This window comes from Lepisosteus oculatus, chromosome 2 (assembly GCF_040954835.1).
Source record: "Lepisosteus oculatus isolate fLepOcu1 chromosome 2, fLepOcu1.hap2, whole genome shotgun sequence".
In the NCBI taxonomy this organism is placed as follows: Eukaryota; Metazoa; Chordata; class Actinopteri; order Semionotiformes; family Lepisosteidae; genus Lepisosteus; species Lepisosteus oculatus.
The window spans coordinates 26,975,373-26,995,521 of record NC_090697.1 but is presented as its reverse complement, the minus strand read 5'-3'; the positions used below and the strand labels follow the sequence as shown (position 1 = coordinate 26,995,521).

Genomic DNA, 20,149 nt, shown 5'->3' with positions numbered 1-20,149 from the left:
ATATGCTTACTTTACATTGAATTTACAACCTGTCTAATTTTGAATATTTGAATGTATTCTGTTTTTTTGTATTTTTCTTAAATTATTTATGCTTAACAAAAGAACAAAAATTACAATACAAACAAGAGTACATATAACAATTCAAAACAAAAATATCGTCAGGGCTACATACTACAACATAAATTCAAGTTATGAAAAAAGATTAAACAAATTAAATAAAAATAATGTCCGCACCACTTTCATATTTTTGCATTTCGAAATAGTCTGCAACTACTCCTTTATTTCCATTTTAAAATACTCAAACACAGGGTACTTCCCAGACCACTTCATTTTATGTACGTGATAACGTGCCAGTATAATAATTAAATTTATTACAAACGAAATTTCAATATTGTTTTCAATGGGGCTGAAACTTAACATAACATCTTTTTCAACAAAACAAACATCAGTATTGGTCTCTTTTTTAAAATAATTCTGCAACAGAACATTTTTACCCTGGGACATAACCAAAACAAATACTGAATAGTTTCAGGGCTATTGTAAAAAAAAACACTTTTGTCATCTATATTAATTTTAAATCGTTGGGTAGAATATTTTTATGTATTCTGTATTAATGCATTGTTTCCTGGATGTAAAATTTCAGAATTCTTACATTTCAGAAAATGTAACTTAAGTGTTAATGATCCCCAAAAACTACAATATGCATAATTATACTGTATATAGTTTGGAAAGGTGTCAAGTTCACTACAGTTAATGGTTAACATCTTTCTTCTTCAGAGGGATTTTCATATGAAGTAGTCTGCTTTTTCTCTTTTTTTTGTGCTCAAACTATTTTCTGTTTTTCTAAAAGAAGAAAAGAAGTGTGATTGTGTTTGGGGACTAAGGCTGGGTCAGGGAGTTGCTGGTCATATCTCTAAGTGCCTGTACTACTACAGCTCAGTGGATAAACAGAACAGCCCACATTTCCTTTGATTGACTTTTCACGCACATGTAAATGTACAGTACTGTGTTGTCAGATTAAACTGGAGCTGTTGTTCGTCCCAGATACAAACGAGAATAGTCACTGATGAAGATGTAATTCCAGGCCAGCTCTCCCTTAGCCATAGTTTACAGGCTACAGTAGCTCAGCGGCTCTGACCGCAGAGCCGTCATCTTGGAAGAGGTCGAAGGGTGTGCGGGAGGATATTGGCATCAAACTGCCTTTATCTTTTTCTTCCTAGTGTGACATTACGGGCTTTTTAGAGCAGTTTGGTAATTTGCTTGGCGAAAGTGGCGATAATATAAATCAAATTAGCATGACGACTTGCACGCCCTAGATGCTAACAAGCTGTGGCCTGTGGCTCTTTATGGCCCCTCCTCTTCTGTTCTCATCTCTGTAATTAAGAGCAGATTCTTCTAATTAGCATTTTATTAAGAATCCCCTCTGACTGATGGTTTTTTTATTAGTTTTAACTTATTTCACGGTCTCCATATGTGGCTAGGTTACGTTTGCTGCAAGGAAATGTTTCCAGTTAGCTTGACTTGTAGAGTTTCTTTCTTAATCAGGATCTTCATTTTGTATAATAACATCCAAACCCTTGACTGATACATGGGGGTGTGTTTCTTAAGAACATAACAATATAAAGGTTAAAAACATGAGGAGGTCTTTTCCTCACTATCATTGATTGCCTGTATGGTGATTATTAGTTAATCGGTCCGAGTATCTGATCCAGCTGTTTCCCATTTCTTGAAAGGTTTAACAACTTTGAGTCGCTTGTTTTGTACTCCCACAAGCCTTTGTGTAAACATTTGCCTCTTGTTCTCAGTTTTAAATGCACTTCCACATGCTTTCCTCTTGTGTCTTTTAGTTCATGTTTCATTGCTTATTCTGAAGAAGTCTGCTGTTCTAACTTTGAGGATTTAGAGAGTGCGGATCATACATCTTGGTATCTGGTTTATCTTCAGAGCTATTCACTATTTCAGTGATTAGCTCTATAGATGGACAGCAAATGAGGCACGTCTGACAGGCCGAGCACTACTGGGACACATACTGTAGGCTGAAGTGTACCTGTTTTGAAGGGTGAAACGTCATTTCTGAGATGTTTTGTCTGGATTTTAGCATACAGTAAGAGTGAAATATCTAAATGTATGTCTAATAAAGTAACACTCTTACACATTTACACACCTCTCAGTGTGTGCCAGGAAAGGGAATAGGTACATTTTTTTTGTGTGATTATAAATGCATCTATGCATTTGGGGCGGTGCGGTGGCTTTATGGCTAAGAATCTGCGCCTGTGGCTGGAAGGTTGCCGGTTCAAATCCCGTGGCCGGCAGAGGAATCCTACTCCGTTAGGCCCTTGAGCAACCCCAAGCTTCTCTCTCCCTATCTGTGTGTTTCATGGAGAGTAAGCTGGGGTATGCGAAAAGACAAATTCCTAATGCAAGAAATTGTATATGGCTAATAAATTGATCTTACTGTACATGATGTCAAAGATGTCATGTACAGTAAGATTACAGTAAGATCAAGATGTCAAAGAAGCACAGCTTCTGTCACGGATGTCGGAAAGGACGAACCGTGGAATGGCAGGAGAGCGGAAAAAGACCCTATTAGTAGCAGCGAGACGGGGGTTAGCTCGGGCTCAGCAATTCAGGAAATGCAGTATAGAAACCTACTGTATTTCTATTTCAGGACATCTGAACCTCAATGCTGAGCCAGGAGCAGAGCAGAAACAGGAAGTAAATTGCTACACAACATGACACACCAGAAAGACAAGAATAATCACAGGGAACTAGGAACAGGACAGAAGTAGAGCGCCCTCTAGGTGTGCTGACAGCTGACAGCTTCTGCTAGAACAGAGACACAGGAAGAGGAATAGATAGAATACCAATCCGGGACATCCCGTGAAAGGATCTGAAATTTCTGGGCTGCCTAGGATATTCATTATAAAAATGTCCAATGGTTCCATCTCAATAAGCAAGTAATTTCAGATTTATATGATGTTAACAGCATTTTTCACAAATTCATTATTTGGCTGGAAAACTATTATTGCACACTCAATTCAGGATCAATGAAGAATACTATACTCAGGAAAGCAGGTACTATATAACTAGCCGCTCTCGGTTAAGACACAGTGAAGTTTCAGTGTTTCTTACATTCAGACTTCATCTGATTCTCAGTTTTTCAGACTGAGATTTTTTATCGAATGGGTTCACAGATTATCACAGTGTCTTAAAATAGACAGTCATTAAATCTTGTAAAACATGTTAAGGTGCCTAATAAAGAATAAAGCATAAGAACAATTACAAATGAAAGGAGGCCCATCTAGCTCATTTGGTAAGTAGTAGCTAATTGATTCCAGGATTTCATCCAACTGTTTCTTGAGAGAAACCAGGGCTTCAGCAACATGGTTGGGTGTCTTATTCCATACTACCGCCTCACTTTGTGTAAAGAAGTGCCTTCTGTTCTTGGTTTTCAATACATTTGCATGTAGTTTTGCTGTGCGCTCTGGTTTATGCTTGACTGTTGATTATGAAAAAGCCATCTGGATTCACTAGGTCACCTATTAATCCTCTGTTTATGAAGCAGAACGAAGAGAGCTCAACTTGCTGAATGTGCACAAGGAATGGTGTTGGTGATGTCAGCATGAAACTGTGAGGCAAAGCCATCATCAGCAAAGGACAACAGTGTTAGGGAGCACACAGTCCAGGATTGAGATATCTGTGCATTAATTCAAAGTACAAGGTAAAACAGGTGAGCAGCTGCAGATCAATTGACTACAAATTTCAAACTGGAGTGTGAGCAGACTGTTTCATTATAAGCAGTCCTCTGAGTACTCCACAACACAGGATGCCACAAACACATCTTCCCTGGAAATCCATGTTTGTAAGTCCAGTGGCGCACAGGTGGTGGAGAAATGTGATGAGGTCAGATGAATCATCCTTCACCATGTCCTCAACAATTGGACGAGTGCATGTGTGGCGCCAACCTACAGTGCCTACAGCTCTGAGTGCCAGTTCTAGCAGTCAAGAGCTCTGGATCCATTGCTTTTACTGGCAAGGTTTGGGTGCACTTGTTCCCTTTGAAGACAAGGTCTGCTAATCGCTAATGATGGCACTGAGGGATCATCTCAGGGCTCATCCCATTCTGCAGCGTTTCTTTCCTGCCAGGAAGGGTTTCATCCAGGATGACAATGTCCCTATCCACAGAGCACATGTGTTCACCAAGTGATTTATTGAGCCTGACAGTGATGTTATCCATATGTCATGGCCTTCTCAGTGTCACCAGAACTGAATCCAGTTGCACATTTACGACAGTGTTTTCCACCTCCGTCAACCAGAGTGAGTGGAATTACTTTTTGTTGAAGAATGGTGCTGCACCTTTCCTGCAGAATTCCCGATGCTGGTAGATTCTACTCCACGGCATACACAGGCAGTGCAGGCCACACAAGTACATTTACATTGGCTTTTCCATTTTTCTTGTGCACTACCTATATCTATCTTTAATTGCTTCTATGCTATATATAAAAAGTGATGGATGTGTGCATTTTGTAATCCTATATAATTTGGACTTTATATAATTTATAATATCTAACAGGTCCAAGTAACCTCTTTGTACATATACATTAACGTCCCATATATGTTTAATTTAATTGAAATTTTTATCATGCCAATGTAAAACAACTGTGCACAATGTTTTTCTGTACCAGAAATATAAACCAGTTAACAACTGGATCATCTCAGGCTAGTAATTAGGCTCAGAAGTGCACAAAATGATGTCATCCCAGTGGCCTGGGTGGTTTTCTGTGGAGCCGGAGGACTGGGAGGTGACTGGAGTAGTCCGTGACTGAGGCTGCCTCTCTTAAATCACCCTGCTATCAGTCCTGCATATACTTGAAGGCTTTTCACACAAACTGCTCCTGCTGCTTAAGATACACATGTGGAAAGAATCACCATAGCAACTGGAAATTTACTAGGTGCACCATTTTTAGAAAGAAGCCATTAACAGATTTTGACTGTCCACTGATTTAAGCTCCATTCTAATTTTCTTTCTTTCTGTTCTCTGGCTGTGTTTAAAGCTGTAACAAACCTTGATTTAGTCAGCAGACTTTTGAATTTGACCTTAAAAGCAGTACTTGTTATTCCCTGAACTGTCATGCTATCTGTATGGTAAAGTGCTTATTAATTTGAATTTTGGTAGCAGTATGTGCAGATGATTTAAGAGCATGTCATGCTTTTTAATAATCTTCATGTTTCAAAAGTTATTGCATTTCTCAAACAAGAGGAAGCCACAGTTGTCGGGAGCGCAGATTTGCAGTTGCATGATTTGGTTTTGCCTTGTCCAAACAAAGCATCATGTCTCTGTGTGGTTGAACTGCAGTCTTTAATAAACCGGGAGGCTACCTCCATCCACAGTCTGACATACTGATGGCTGCATGGGTGGTGCACTTCCTTGCTAGTAGAGACATAGAGGAGATAGTAAGAGTGAAAGAGAGGACAGAACATGAGAGAAAGTAAAAAAAAAGATAGGCATTGCCTCCTCCCAGCAGTGGAGCTCTCTCCCACTCCCCAGCCCCAAGCACTCATGTTGTGTTTGGCAGGTTTACAGGTTTGGAATTTAATCCTGTTGGACTGCACGCGTTCCAAATTGCTTTCAAAAGTGGTGGAACAGGTATATTTGTCAGAGGCTGTGTGATGTATGGCCTTCCCAGGATTAAGGACACAGGACGAGCGAAACAAGAAGCTGAATCTTCTTACCAGATGTCCAGGGATTTAGGGCTTCATGTCCTGTGGAACATTGGTTAACCTCTTAGCTTTCCAGCATCCAATACACTTGATATACTTAAGGCTGAGACTAGCAGAGTTACAAAAGCAGAATCAGAGATTTGCCATACAATACATTTTACAGAAAAGCAAATGAAACAATGAACCAGAGGAAAAGAGTGGAAACTGCATGGAAATGTTTTTGAAACTGATAACAGGAAGCACATCTTCACACAAAGGATATTGGGAGTATGGAACAAGCTGGCCAATGTATCCTGCCCTGCTCCCAGTGCTTCCCTGGATAGGCTCCGGGCCACCATGACCCTGAATTGGAATAAGGGGTTATAACTTTAAGCCCAAATATAAATGTGAGGCCAGAAGATTGTTTATTTAAATACTCTAGTTCAACGGTAATGGTAGTTTTAGTATTCGTTACAATGTAGCACCTTTCATAGTAATAACTTTTATTTTTCTATACCTCAAAGAGATGAGCATTGCAACATACTGTACAACAGTACTGAACATTGAGAAAAGTAAGCAATGAAAATACATGGAGTATAAACAGTTGTGATTTAAAATCTTAGAGAGATAATTGCACTGTTTTGGGTTTATACAGCAGACTTCCCATCTAGCCGCACGACGGAAGTCTTTGCAAAACAGACCACAATCTATAGACTGTGGTGAATATGTGAAGTGTGACAGCAAAAAAAATACAAAATATACTAAAGATACATTGGAATAAGGCCATTTAAAACATTAAACAGTGGCATCAGGATCTTATAAATCCATCAAGTCACCAATGTTAGGAATCTGATCAGGAATGATATGCGAATGTGCACCACTGCTATTTAAATCCTGAGCATGCAAATTGTATAGCTAATTCAATCTATTGGGAAGATGTCAATATGAAACAAAAAGCATTTTTTCCCTTCCCTCTGTTTCAATATGGGCTTGAACTATTCAGTGAGAATATTGAGAACCAGTGAGAGAATTCAGTGAGAACCAAAAGCTTTACCACCCCCACTGTTTCCTGATATTTATTTGCTTGGAACTTAGTTTTAGGTAAAAATATAATTGAACTTTGATTGTTTAATGCAATTTTTAATTGCATTATAAGCTGTTGAAGTGAAGAAAAATGCAATTTTATGCTTAGGGCAGCAACCATGCCTTTGAAATTATTAATACGTGCTTTTGATAAATCTGGATTTCATTAGGATGATTTTCCCTCTTTCAGATTTAGAAAAAAATATTTCTGGAGACTTTATTTGAGCTGGAAAGTAAGAAACATTTTAAATTGAGTAAAATAAGAAAGAGCTGGGAAGTAATGTTCATTTTTGGGATATAATTCATGCAGCATGCTAAGTAACATTCTGAAATCATTTAAACAGGAGCTCATAAAAATGTGAAAGCTTAAAATAGGTTCTCATTCTCAATCCACTTTTGAAAAACCTTTCCTGTATGTGACAGAAGTCTAACACTTGAAAAAATATTGTCAGGATTAAATGCTTGCATGCTATCCTGTTTCCAGTTTACAAGACTTGCAAACTTTTTTGCAAACCTTAATTTTTTATCATTCATTTTTCACTTTGTGATTTGATATACCATTTCCCTTAACTATGTTCCATTACTTGCAAAGGGCGTTCAGCCTTTTTTGCAAATGTGAAATGTCTAATCTAGTCTACCTACATATACCTAATTAATTGTGTTTCAGGCCCTATAAATGATGTAATTTAACCAAATAACACTCCTGTGTTCTAAATCACAGACAGCTTTAATTTCATGGCAAGTCTTTGCTTATAACGGGTATATGACCAAATACTAACTTTACATTAGTTTAATTTATTTTGAATTTATTTTTCCAATACTTATGCTGACCTAAAGTTGGTATGGGATTGAACACAAGAATATTTTTGTTCTACCCCATCACCCCATCAGTTTCACCAGACTCTTGATATGGTCCTTTCAGATGCTTTGCCAAGACTGCAGCCACTTTCAGCTGTTGCTTGTTTGTGGGGCTTTCTGACTTTAGTTTCCTCTTCACTGCGATGCACTGGCTACCCGTCCAGGGTGTATCCTGCCTTGTGTCCTTTGATCCCCAGATTACGCTTTCTGTACTGGATACGTAGATAAATGGGATTTCCTTTTCAATAAGGTAAAATGCATGGTTAATAGGATTCAGATCAGGAGATTGACTTCTGATGTTTCCACTTCTTCCTCTTGAACTTCTATATATAGAAGCCCCTGTAATACTCCTGTGGAGATTTTCTGCACACATTGAATCGAGATACCTTCACCCCTACACTCTGCAGATTGTCTGCAGTCCCTTTGGCTGTTACTTAAGGATTTTCTTCACAGTTCTAAGGATTTTTTCTGTTATCTGCCGTTGTTTTTGGGGGGTGACCGGTCTGGTCTTTGCCTACTTGTTTGCTCTTCCAGTAGTTGCTGTCTTTTTCAAGATGTTCCACAGTGTTGCCTATTCTCTCTGGGATGGTCACAATCTGAATTTTCTTTGCTCTCATGTTCACAATTGCTTTCTCTTCTGTCATTGACAAGTCGATGTGTTGCTGTTGTTGTTTTTTTTTTGGGGGGGGTTAAACACAACAATGGCATTGTTCTAGCATGGCTCAACATGTATATATAGTGCAAAATAATGCCCTTATATTAATGAGGCACGATCAATTTGATCTGAAATACACATTTTAGTAGTACATGACAAAAATGATCAATTTCACCTCACTATCCTTTCACTTTTCACTGTATATATAGAGCTCATTGGGATTCTTTAGAATCCCAAAATTAATTATTATATACTGTATATATTATTTTGCTTTACTGCTTTCTTCTATCCTTAAGTGATTTGTGGTCCTACCGCAGATTAATGTGGCTGATCTCATTTAACCTCTTGGCCACAGGCATTCACAAATATTTGTAGAGGTTTTGCGAACTAAACCTATAATTTATAACAAACACAAAGTTTATTTCCTAAAACATTATGGATGGCCTGCGTTATAAAAAAGAATGCAGCTCTGGCTTCTGGAGCTCTGTGCCTAGAAGCGGTCCCTGGCTCAGGGCCGGTCAGCGGGATGGGGAGATGAATCCCCTGCAGATCCCTGCTGTGCACATCCTCTGCCTGCCAAGCTGTGGACTCAGCAGATCAACAGAAGATCACAGGCACAGCCCAAAAATGTCCTACTCCCTGTCCCAGTGCCTTAACAAGCCCTTTACCCCTGGCAGGACAAGGCGTAAGCATAGCAGGGACATAATAGTAATTAGAATTAAACATAACGAATAATTAAGACATCCCTGTACTACAAAAGAAGCACTGTAAAACTTGCTCTTGGGGTTTTGACAGCATGGATGAAACCACCACCCTTCAATTCAGAAGAAAACAGTTTAAACCCAGTGTGGGTTTCCTTCAAATGTTTTTTTTTTTGCTTTTGATACAGCTCTTTATTTTTTAAATGTTGATTGAAGCTTAAAAACCTTGAAATAAACATCCCAGCAGCAGCTGTTACAGATCTCAGCCAGTGATCCCTTCAGATACAGTATATGAACACAAGAATGGTACAAACACGAGGAGCCATTCAGCCCATCTTGCCTGTTTGGTAATTAGTAGTTACAGTAATTGGTCCAAGGCTTTCATTCTGCTGTTTCTTAAAGGAAGGCAGTATATCAGCTTCAACAACCTCATATGAAATAGTCATTGAATGCAACATGTGCTGCAAATTATTCAGTCACTAAAATTGGATCCATTGGATCTTCTTTGACTTATTTACTGGCTTAGTGTTAGTGTTCATGATTGAGAATGCATTCGTATAGCAAGCAGTTGTTTTACTGTTGAGTGGAAAATTTTGTAGTAACAGTACTTGGAACCGTAGTTCTAAAACCTTAGAAATTACTTAGAAATGCTGCTCATAGGTCATGGAGTCTTTTTCACTATATAAGTGACACCATTTTGCACCAAAACACTCTGTCTGAAACTTTATCTAATGAGGGCAGCATAATCTTTTAATATACAGGTAGAGTACATACAAGGCCTTGCTTTGGGAAATTACTGGAGCCAATATTTTTCTCTACACAGGAGTAGTCTGTATTCTCTCATTAATTGCTAATGGCACATTGACTCCTTTGGCAACACACAAGATTTTAACACCTCATTTTTCATGTGAAGTAACTGTTAATTGCCACACTGTCCACTGTGAAAACCTTTTAGCATAGTTTGACCTGAACAATGGCCATGTGTTCTTTTCCTTTAAAACAGAACCAACAACAAAATAGAACCTGCACAAGAAATCACTTTGCTTTAAAAGAAAACCAAACTACACAAATAACATCATGTACTTGTTGATTTAGTGGTTCTTGTGTAGAGGTGACATTGTATAGAAAGAGGCATGTTTGCATGGTAGTAAAAAACAGATTTTGAATAAGTATTTTTCATTCTAGACATTTAACACTCTAGAGTTTACTGCTCCTGGAGATGAGATCAATGTATTTTTGCAGCTGTAGAAGACACGATTTAAAAAAAATGGAACCCTTTTAAACATTTTATGGCCTGTACAGCATATAAATTATGCACAGTTATTTGGCACTTTACATATACACTGTAGCTTTGTTTCTTTGGTTGTCCAGTCCTGGAGTAGTGGTGGAGTTGCTCAGTCTGTCAATGGCAGATCATTCCAGCATCTGTGAACAGTGTTCAGTCTGTCTGAGATTGTGGAGAACAATATAGCACATGAAGTGATTTTTTCCCCCCAGAAATGTTAAACAGTAAGCAAGTAACTTAAAGTTTTATATCCTGAAAGGAGACCAAGCTGAAAGAATTCAAAGAATAAATTTTGGCCTAGTGTTTAGTCTCTTGGGTTTATGAGTCTGTGTAACAGCACAATGCTGACAAGCTCAGCAAATAAATTTCAATTGCATTAGTCACTTAGGCAGCAGCAAACCAGTGTGCAAGATGAAAATCTGATGCTGTGATAACTTGTTTTCTTGACCTGGAAGTGGGAACACTTGACTGAAACATGATATAGATAGATATCACTAAATGCACTGTGCCAGCAAAAGCAGGAGCAGACTGAACTGAGGACCTGTTAATCATTTTATTCTTGATTACGTCCCAATTTGCTCTTTAAGGTCGATTCTGCCTTTCAATAGCTGCTGTCAGCCCAAAGACAGCTCCAGTCACAGTAGTGTGCCCTGTGATTAATGTTCATTTTCTTTTATTACAAGAAGCGGATGAATATAACAAATGCATAGTGCAACTGCATTATTATAGCATGCTTGTCGCAGAGCTGTTTCAGATTGCTGGCTAACAAGAGTCCTAGACCCATGCATAAACTGGAGAGGCTCTCTGCCACCCTAACAGTTTTCTCCCTCCGTGTTTGTGTACATTGTGGGATGAAGATGAATAGGGAGAGCAAGCTCCTGCTGGCAGAGTGTTTGAGGAGCTGCGGTGTTTATGGAGAACAGGCTTAAATCTTTTCACATCGTTGAAGAGCTCTGTGATTAAGTGCTTCAAATTATAAAGTGTATGCAGAAAACAATCTGCTTAGTTTTGCAATTTCAATGTAAACTGTTCGGTGCGTTTCCCTCTGCTAAAGTACTTAAGTAAAGCATGTGATGGGTTCCAGCCACCTGGAAGATAAGTGTTTAGACATCCATGTCAGACCGTATTTAGCAGTGAGCACAAAGGCAGGGGAGTGTTCTCCATCAGCAGGCCCACAACAAACAGCTTCAAACTTGAGAGAGATGCTCCTGCTTCAAATCTACTATCTTCCATGTATATTACTACTCCTAGCATGTAATGTATGATTCTCATTTCAATTACAGCATCCTGCGTGCTGTACATATTCACTCCTCCCTTGTGATGTCCCATTTTGTTGAATTAGAATTGATATCTACATTCTTTTCTTAAGTGAAAGTTATTTTCAAACTGAATACTTTTATGTGGGCTGCACTAGAACTAATGTGGGGTGCCATGGGGGTGAATGCTAATACAGTCAACATACAGCAGTTTAGCTTTGATTTTTCTTTGCAGTTTTTGCCAGCATCTTCTTTGATCCCTAAAAGAGCATTTTTTTTATTAAAAAATAGTAACTGTCCAAACATGATTCAACAAAGTGGGTCAACGTTGGAAGGGCGTGAATAATAATTCACTGTATTTTGTGATCATGTTTAGTCCATCCTGAATTCACCACACTGTATGCAACTGCACACGTTGACACAAGTCTGTACAGTGGAAAACAGTAGCTTGTATATTTCTGAAAAAGGTGACTTATGCTCCTGCACTTTGTTAAGCTGTGAATTGCCCTTGGACTGTCAAGCAACCATGATGAGCTACGACTGTCCCTGTGCATTCAGTGCTTTGAAATGTTCTTTTGACCTTGGTTTGCACCAGCTCAATTCATGAAGGTTTAAAGCTCTGACAGGATTTTGTTGTTTGGCACTTGTCAGTTTTTGGATACCTATGGAAAGATGCAGGAGCAGATGTCGTACAGCATGTAGGTGTTATGTCAGGGTTTATGACACACAGTCTTTGGCTTGTTCAGTGCTCCTGTGAGCTTCAGACACAAGAATATGAAAGTCGGTTTTCTTATTCAAGCCAATGTTTTCACATAAGAACATAAGAATAGTTACAAGTGAGAGGATGCCAGTCGGTCCATTTAGCCCTTTTGGTAGTTAGTAGTCAATTAATCCAATTATCTCATGCAGCTGTTTCTTGAAAGAAGCCAAGGAATTGGCTTCAACGTCATGGTTGAGTTGCTGAAACCATACTCCTACTACCCTTTGTATAGAGATGTGCCTCTTGTTCTCCATTTTAAATACACTTTCACATAATTTCCACTTGTGTCTTCTGGTTCATGTTTCATTGTTTATCCTGAAAAGGGCTGTGTTGACTTTACCAGTGCTTTTGAGGATTTTGCATACTTGTGTCAGATTCCCTAATCTTCTCTGTTTTAATGAGCTATAGGAAAATCCAGACATGTATGCCTGTGGTCACTGCTTCAGTTGATATAAGGAGGGAAAACGATACCAGAGCTGACTCAAGCTGCTTAAATGAAGTGTGTTCTGCAAAAAACATTCATAGGCATGCAAATCCAACAGCAGCACTTCAGACATGATATCATTAACACTGTCAGCTGCTGGAACTGGTCCTTCTCACTGATAGGAATGGAGCAAAGACAAAGTTCACACCCTTTTCTTGCCTCTAGAGGGCACACCTCAGTTTTCAGCTTCCTACTGACATTTTGATGATGGCGAATGTCAGAAGCACAGATGACAAGACATTGAAAACATGCAATACCTGCCATACTGTAATGTCTTAGAAGTGTCCAATCTGAGCTGAGTTCTCATTTTTCTCCACTGCTTCCCCCCACTGAAGAGAGAATTAGTTTGCTTGCTGATGCTGAAATGTGGGACCACTTTTTTCCAGCACTTGTTATATACAGTGCCTTGCGAAAGTATTCGGCCCCCTTGAACTTTTCAACCCTTTTGCCACATTTCAGGCTTCAAACATAAAGATATAAATTTTTTATTTTATGTGAAGAATCACCAACAAGTGGGACACAATTGTGAAGTGGAACGAAATCTATTGGATTTTTGAAACTTTTTTAACTAATAAAAAAATGAAAAGTGGGGCGTGCAAAATTATTCGGCCCCTTTACTTTCAGTGCACCAAACTCACTCCAGAAGTTCAGCGAGGATCTCTGAATGATCCAATGTTGTCCTAAATGACTGATGGTGATAAATAGAATCCACCTGTGTGTAATCAGGTCTCTGTATAAATGCACCTGCTCTGTGATAGTCTCAAGGTTCTGTTGGAAGCGCAGAGAGCATCATGAAGACCAAGGAACACACCAGGCAGGTCCGTAATACTGTTGTGGAGAAGTTTAAAGCCGGATTTGGATACAAAAAGATTTCCCAAGCTTCAAACATCCCAAGAAGCACTGTGCAAGCAATCATCTTGAAATGGAAGGAGTATCAGACCACTGCAAATCTACCAAGACCTGGCCGTCCCTCTAAACTTTCAGCTCAGACAAGGAGAAGACTGATCAGAGATGCAGCCAAGAGGCCCATGATCACTCTGGATGAACTGCAGAGAACTACAGCTGAGGTGGTAGAGTCTGTCCATAGGACAACAATCAGTCTTACACTGCACAAATCTGGCCTTTATGGAAGAGTGGCAAGAAGAAAGCCATTTCTCAAAGATATCCATAAAAAGTCTCGTCTAAAGTTTGCCACAAGCCACCTGGGAGACACCCCAAACATGTGGAAGAAGGTGCTCTGGTCAGATGAAACCAAAATCGAACTTTTTGGCCACAATGCAAAACGATATGTTTGGCGTAAGAGCAACACAGCTCATCACCCTCAACACACCATCCCCACTGTCAAACATGGTGGTGGCAGCATCATGGTTTGGGCCTGCCTTTCTTCAGCAGGGACAGGGAAGATGGTTAAAATTGAGGGGAAGATGGATGCAGCCAAATACAGGACCATTCTGGATGAAAACCTGTTGGAGTCTGCAAAAGACCTGAAACTGGGACGGAGATTTATCTTCCAACAAGACAATGATCCCAAACATACAGCAAAATCTACAAAGGAATGGTTCACAAATAAACGTATCCAGGTGTTTGAATGGCCAAGTCAAAGTCCAGACCTGAATCCAATCGAGAATCTGTGGAAAGAGCTGAAAACTGCTGTTCACAAACGCTCTCCATCCAACCTCACTGAGCTCGAGCTGTTTTGCAAGGAAGAATGGGCAAGAATTTCAGTCTCTTGATGTGCAAAACTGATAGAGACATACCCCAAGCGACTTGCAGCTGTAATCGCAGCAAAAGGTGGCTCTACAAAGTATTAACGCAAGGGGGCCGAATAATTTTGCACGCCCCACTTTTCATTTTTTTATTAGTTAAAAAAGTTTCAAAAATCCAATAGATTTCGTTCCACTTCACAATTGTGTCCCACTTGTTGGTGATTCTTCACATAAAATAAAAAATTTATATCTTTATGTTTGAAGCCTGAAATGTGGCAAAAGGTTGAAAAGTTCAAGGGGGCCGAATACTTTCGCAAGGCACTGTATATCTATATCTCTTGGAATCTCGAGGTGTTCCGCTACTCTGTTTGCTCTGCCAAACTACTCCCCCTATCCACCCTGTTCTCCTTTCAGTTAACAACAGTGCCTCAGCCCCAGGGGTTCTCTCTTTGTGTTTACAGCCTCCTAGCAACATATTCTCTTTTCAATATGTGTGAGTTACTCTGCACATCCCACACTCCAAAAAGCTCTAAATGAGTTGTGCATGTGTTGTACCTGTGCCACCAGCAGAATCCTGACCCTCACTCAGTTCCAGAGCTCTCTCCAGGCCTTCATATACCTCTTCATGACAACAATCCATTTTATAACCACTGCCAGGCTGTTTAGTCTTGTTGCATTCAGTGCATCAGTCAACCAACTAGGTGTCTCGGGTCCTGGGACAGATTTCCTGACAGATTCCCATTCCCAGGGTATGGAATAAGCCACTCGTGCTGTGTTGTTTATGCTGATAACCCTGGCTTCTTTCAAGAAATGTCTGGATGAGATCCTTCGATCAATTAAGTGCTAGTACAGGAGAGATGGCCTGAATTGCCTCCTTTCGTTTTTCAGCCATTCTGTTACCATGTCCCCCTCAAGGTGAGGGCATTTTGACTGTATAAGCACCAGGTGTCATGCAAGTGTCTCGTTGTCATGACACCACGCCCCAGGTCTCTAGAGCATGTGCTGAGGCACAGTGGGTTTGGCACTTGTCTGGCCTTTGTGGTTTTGTTACATGGAGGTGTGCCTGGGGTTCGAGTTTAGTGTCTGACCGCATGCGCTACATGCGATCAAATTTATTCACAACAGGATTTATTATTTGTTAGATGTGACATATTTAGATGTGATATATATTTTTAATTAATGGAGCTTCTGATCATCTTTAGAGTGAGAGAATGGAGATCCAAACCTTTTCCATGTACTATATTAGTCGTATTTTATGCATGAGAACTACCAAAAGCTTCACTGCTCTGGTAGGTCTGTAAATAAAAAACTATATAATTAAAAACTATAATGTTTCAGTTACTATGTCTATAGCTCTTACTTATTTTTATTTAATATATTATATACTCTTTTTAGTGTGGAGATGATACCTTTGAAAAATATCAAGAAGTCAGAGTCAAAACATTCCATGTGCTTAACTCAGGTACCTGCAAAGCAGCACTGGAGCCGTGTATATTCTTAAAAGTAGAGAAACATTAAAAAGAGAAATTGGGTACTAGAATTATAGAATCAGTTCCTGCATGGAATGATATGAGAGTTATCCCTATAGTGCTATTAGATGATGATACTTGAATTTAAGGCATACTACTAGCATTAACTAATAAAGCTAGGTGTTGTGGCTCGTCCTATAGGGCACTGGTCAGTGGCTGGTACGGGTCTGGGTTCAATTCCGCAAGTCTCCACAGAACCCAAAGCATTTTTTGGGGCGGTACGGTGGCTCTATGGCTTAGGATCTGGGTCTGTGGCTGGAAGGTTGCCGGTTTGTATCCCATGGCTGGCAGAGTAATCCTACTCTGTTGGGTCCCTGAGCAAGGCCCTTAACCCCAACAGCTCCAGGGGTGCCGTATAAATGGCTGACCCTGCACTGATCCCCAGCTTCTCTCCCTGTCTGTGTGTCTCATGGAGAGCAAGCTGGGGTATGCGAAAAGACAAATTCCTAATACAAGAAATTGTATATGGCCAATAAAGTGATCTTAAAAAAAAGGATTACGCTTACCAGCTGTTTTTGTGCCAGTTTTCTTTTCCTTTCAGCGGGGTCAAACTGTGTACGCTGCCTTTTGAAGATGGGGACGCTGGCAGATTTGTACTTTTTTTTATTTTTCTGTTTCATGGCTTTTCCATACCTCAGAGATCAGGAGCCTTCCGATAAACAGCTGCCAACACAAACCCATCCATCACCGGGGGGGACTGACAGCGTGCTGCACGCAGCTGAAACTTCCCAGCCCCCCGAGGCTTGTGGCCTGCCAAGCAGGCCCACCGGCTCTCTCCTTTCTTCTTCTCTGAGCTGTTAACGTTTTACTGCCTCTCCGGATTAGCTGCTTCCAATTTCTGCGGAGAGCTGAACCTGAAACAGACGCGGTGCAGTAGCTAGCGTGACTGCACAGACATGGCAGCAATTTAGGGAGCACAGCTTCTGGGAGGGCTCCCGCTTTCCTGACGTCTCAGCACATATAAAACAATGCTTAACTAGAGAGGCCCCAGTTAATTGAGGTTACGGTGATACCTGGCAGGATTGCAATGAACTGCCTTGGTCCCATGGTGCCTTGTTCCACAGTTACGCTCACGCCCATACCAGCCTGCTTCTGTCCGCCTCCCTTCCAGAGGCAAATGGAAACCATCCTCAGTTCCACAGGTGAGGACCGAAGGGCACCCCCTCTCCCTTCAGTTGTGTAGTCTTTAGGAAGTGAAAAAAATAAGACCGTCCAAATTAGGATTTTCAATTGGAACTCCCCTGGTTCTGTTCCCGGTTTTAAACAAGATTCCAGTCCAGAAGCTGTAAATGGGCCAGAAGCCTCTACTGCTGTGCCCTGTATTTGGCTCTTCTAGTTTTACACAGGTTGGGCATCTGTCAGACTGACTTTTTTGCACAGGTCTGCATCTCCAGTTAAATTCATATGTGTTTTTGATTTTTTACACAAAGGCTCGACTTTTGGATGCAGAGTTAAAAAAAACAAACTCTCTGTGACTTTCCTAGTAAACTGTAATGATTTTTAATCAAATAATTTCAGGGGTAGTCTGATATTTTTTTTTTCTTTTTGCTGCGCCCTCTTCCTTTAATTCAAAGTCTAGGGTCCGGGCTTGTGCTCTACATGTGTATCTCTCTTTCTATCCCAGATGAACTGAAGGCTCAGCTGGAGCAGCGAAGGACACGGAGGGCGGCTCATGGTGAGTTAGATGCGGCACACTCTCACTGGCCTGACAGCTTTCTTACTCAGACAGACTGGTTGAAAGTATATTTAAGTATACTTTAATATAAGTAATCTCTTATATTAAACCATTGTTCTAATGAGGCATATTGCTTTTACAATAGGTAAAATATAAGTTTTGATTCTGAATCTAGATAAACATGAAGAGTGGTTTAATATGCATCACCTTTTTATTCCTTTTCATATTAAATTTTGTTGAAGTGTGTTTTTTTTTGTCATTACCTACAATAGCAAACTGGCTTCTTAACATTAAACATGTCATGACTCACAGGTACAATCACTTGTTGGCTAAGGACTTAAAATTAAGCAATTATGTGATCCAAATAGAGTAAAAAACAATACACTTATTGATTCATAGGCCCTTAATGGAATCAGCCTTAGGTTACCAGAACTCAGAACTGTGTTACAGCAGAAATCAGTCATAGTGCTGGAAAGCACTTTCTTTGTTTTTTCTTCCAAGATAGTTTGGCAGTGTACAGAAACAAGTTTTAGTGCTTGGGAAGAGGCAAGAATGTTATGGAAACGTTAGAAATTTGGGTACAGTATCAAATAATTAAAATGTTTCTTTTTATTCCTACTTCTAAAACACATTGAGAATAAAATCTTTGATTATTCAATTAAAAAAAAACTTATAATACACAATGCCTATAGCAATAATGTAAAAAGACAGAATTCCTGCAGGATGTGGAGTAGTTCTCTGTCTTTTGTCACCTTGTGTGAGGAGGGCAGGGATGTGTGCTGCCTGCAGAAAGAGCTGTAGGCTTGAATCTCAGTTGAAGCACTGCTGCTGTTTCCTCGAGGATGACCTTGACCTGGTTTGTTCCTGGTAAAATACTCACCAGTACAAATGGGCCCAAATGTAATTCACTTCAGATAAAGGTGTCAGCCACATCAATAATAATTAAGCTAGGTTAAAGTGAGAAAAAGAGAGAGGAACCTATACTGATCAGAGCAGTTCACTGAATTTTGTGAGCCTGCCCTGATCTCAGTATTGTGTGTGTACCTCATCTTAGTGCGTCTCTGCTTAGCACCTTGATAGTGTACATGCTGATCTGAAATGCTGTAAAGCATAATCCAGGCTAGTGATGAGAGTGCAAACCAGTGTGCACTGCACGATGAAGAAGAATATCTTTGATTTTTACAACACTGGACATGTTCCATGACCAGTCCCTAGAAATCCCTCAGTGAGTGAGGCTCTTCAGCTCTCACAGCTGCCTTCCATCATCTGCCTGCACGCCAATGTACTGATTGCTCTGTTTGTTTGCAGAGTCCTCTCTGTATGTTATTTGTCTCTAAGCGAGGCACACTTCTGCATTGAAAAGCTTGGTTTTGGAATTGCAATGGAGGAAAAGTCGGAGAAAGGAGCAGAGCTGAGGCTGAGTGCGTGCGGCCTTTAGAGGAGCAGGCAGCTTGTCGGATTCCTCGGGATTCCAGTCCAGTCCAGAGCGCCTGACTGGAGTTACTTACACAGGGGCCTGCCTCCTGCTCAGCAGATATGCATGCATATCGCACCTGCTGTAAATCAAAGAGGGGACAAATAAATAAAAAGGGTCTGCTTTGCGTCTGACTCTTAACAATTCACTGGGATAGATCATACTAGGGTTTTTTGGTTAGATTACATAGAAAATTCCAAATCTGTCATTTGGAAGGGCAGATACAGCGCTCCTCCTTGACTCATGTGGACTGTTTCAGCAGTGAGCATCCAGCAAGACAAGTTTTTTCCCATTGCTATAATCCATTAATAAATCCAATGCGATTCTGCAGGATCTCCAGTGTTTGTGCAGTAAAGAATTTTGAAGTAATGTATATACGGTATATAATAAATATTTTGGGGAAAAATCACCTTTTGTAATTAAAATTGTAATTTTCATGTCTAAACCACAGTGGCACATAGGGCCAGAGCTCATCCTGATTTCGTTAGTGTTAAAGTGTTAATCTCAAGAAGGGACTCTGGTCCACAGCAGGGAATATCTCCGGCAGTGCTGGTCCCTATTCACATAGGTGGACTGAAGCAACTGAGGTAACGTACCCCACTCAAGGTACAACAGCAGGAACTAAAATCCACAGACCACCATTTTGAATCCAGAGACTTACCCACTACGATATGCTTATCTATTAGGATATGTTGGTATCATAAACAGTGTGATTTACAGAACTTATACATTCATAACAAACAGCAGTCAAATCCAAACCTTTTATCCACAGGGCTTGAAGTAAGTGAGCAGGTGTCTAACTTATACCCAAACCGCTAATATTCTTTCGTCGGCTCCAAGTGTTGATTTTATTTTACGTAAGGTCATAATGTTGTCTTCCAGGCACCAATAGCATTAATGAAAATATTTAAATGCTTTTCTTGAGTGAAAAGCCTAACTTTGTGGAATTATGGTGTACTGTACACAAGCTACTGTTCCAGTCA

General features: G+C 40.1%; 1 protein-coding gene across 8 annotated transcripts in view; it reads left to right on the top strand.

Annotated features, from left to right (window-relative positions):
- kif6 (kinesin family member 6) overlaps positions 1-20,149 on the top strand; it is a 122,968-nt gene that overhangs the window by 81,038 nt on the left and 21,781 nt on the right. For all 8 annotated transcript variants that reach the window (XM_015356753.2, XM_015356760.2, XM_069199127.1 and 5 more), the window contains one exon: positions 17,642-17,692. In XM_015356753.2, coding sequence (XP_015212239.2) covers positions 17,642-17,692 — 51 coding nt within the window. The remainder of the gene's footprint in view (positions 1-17,641; positions 17,693-20,149) is intronic.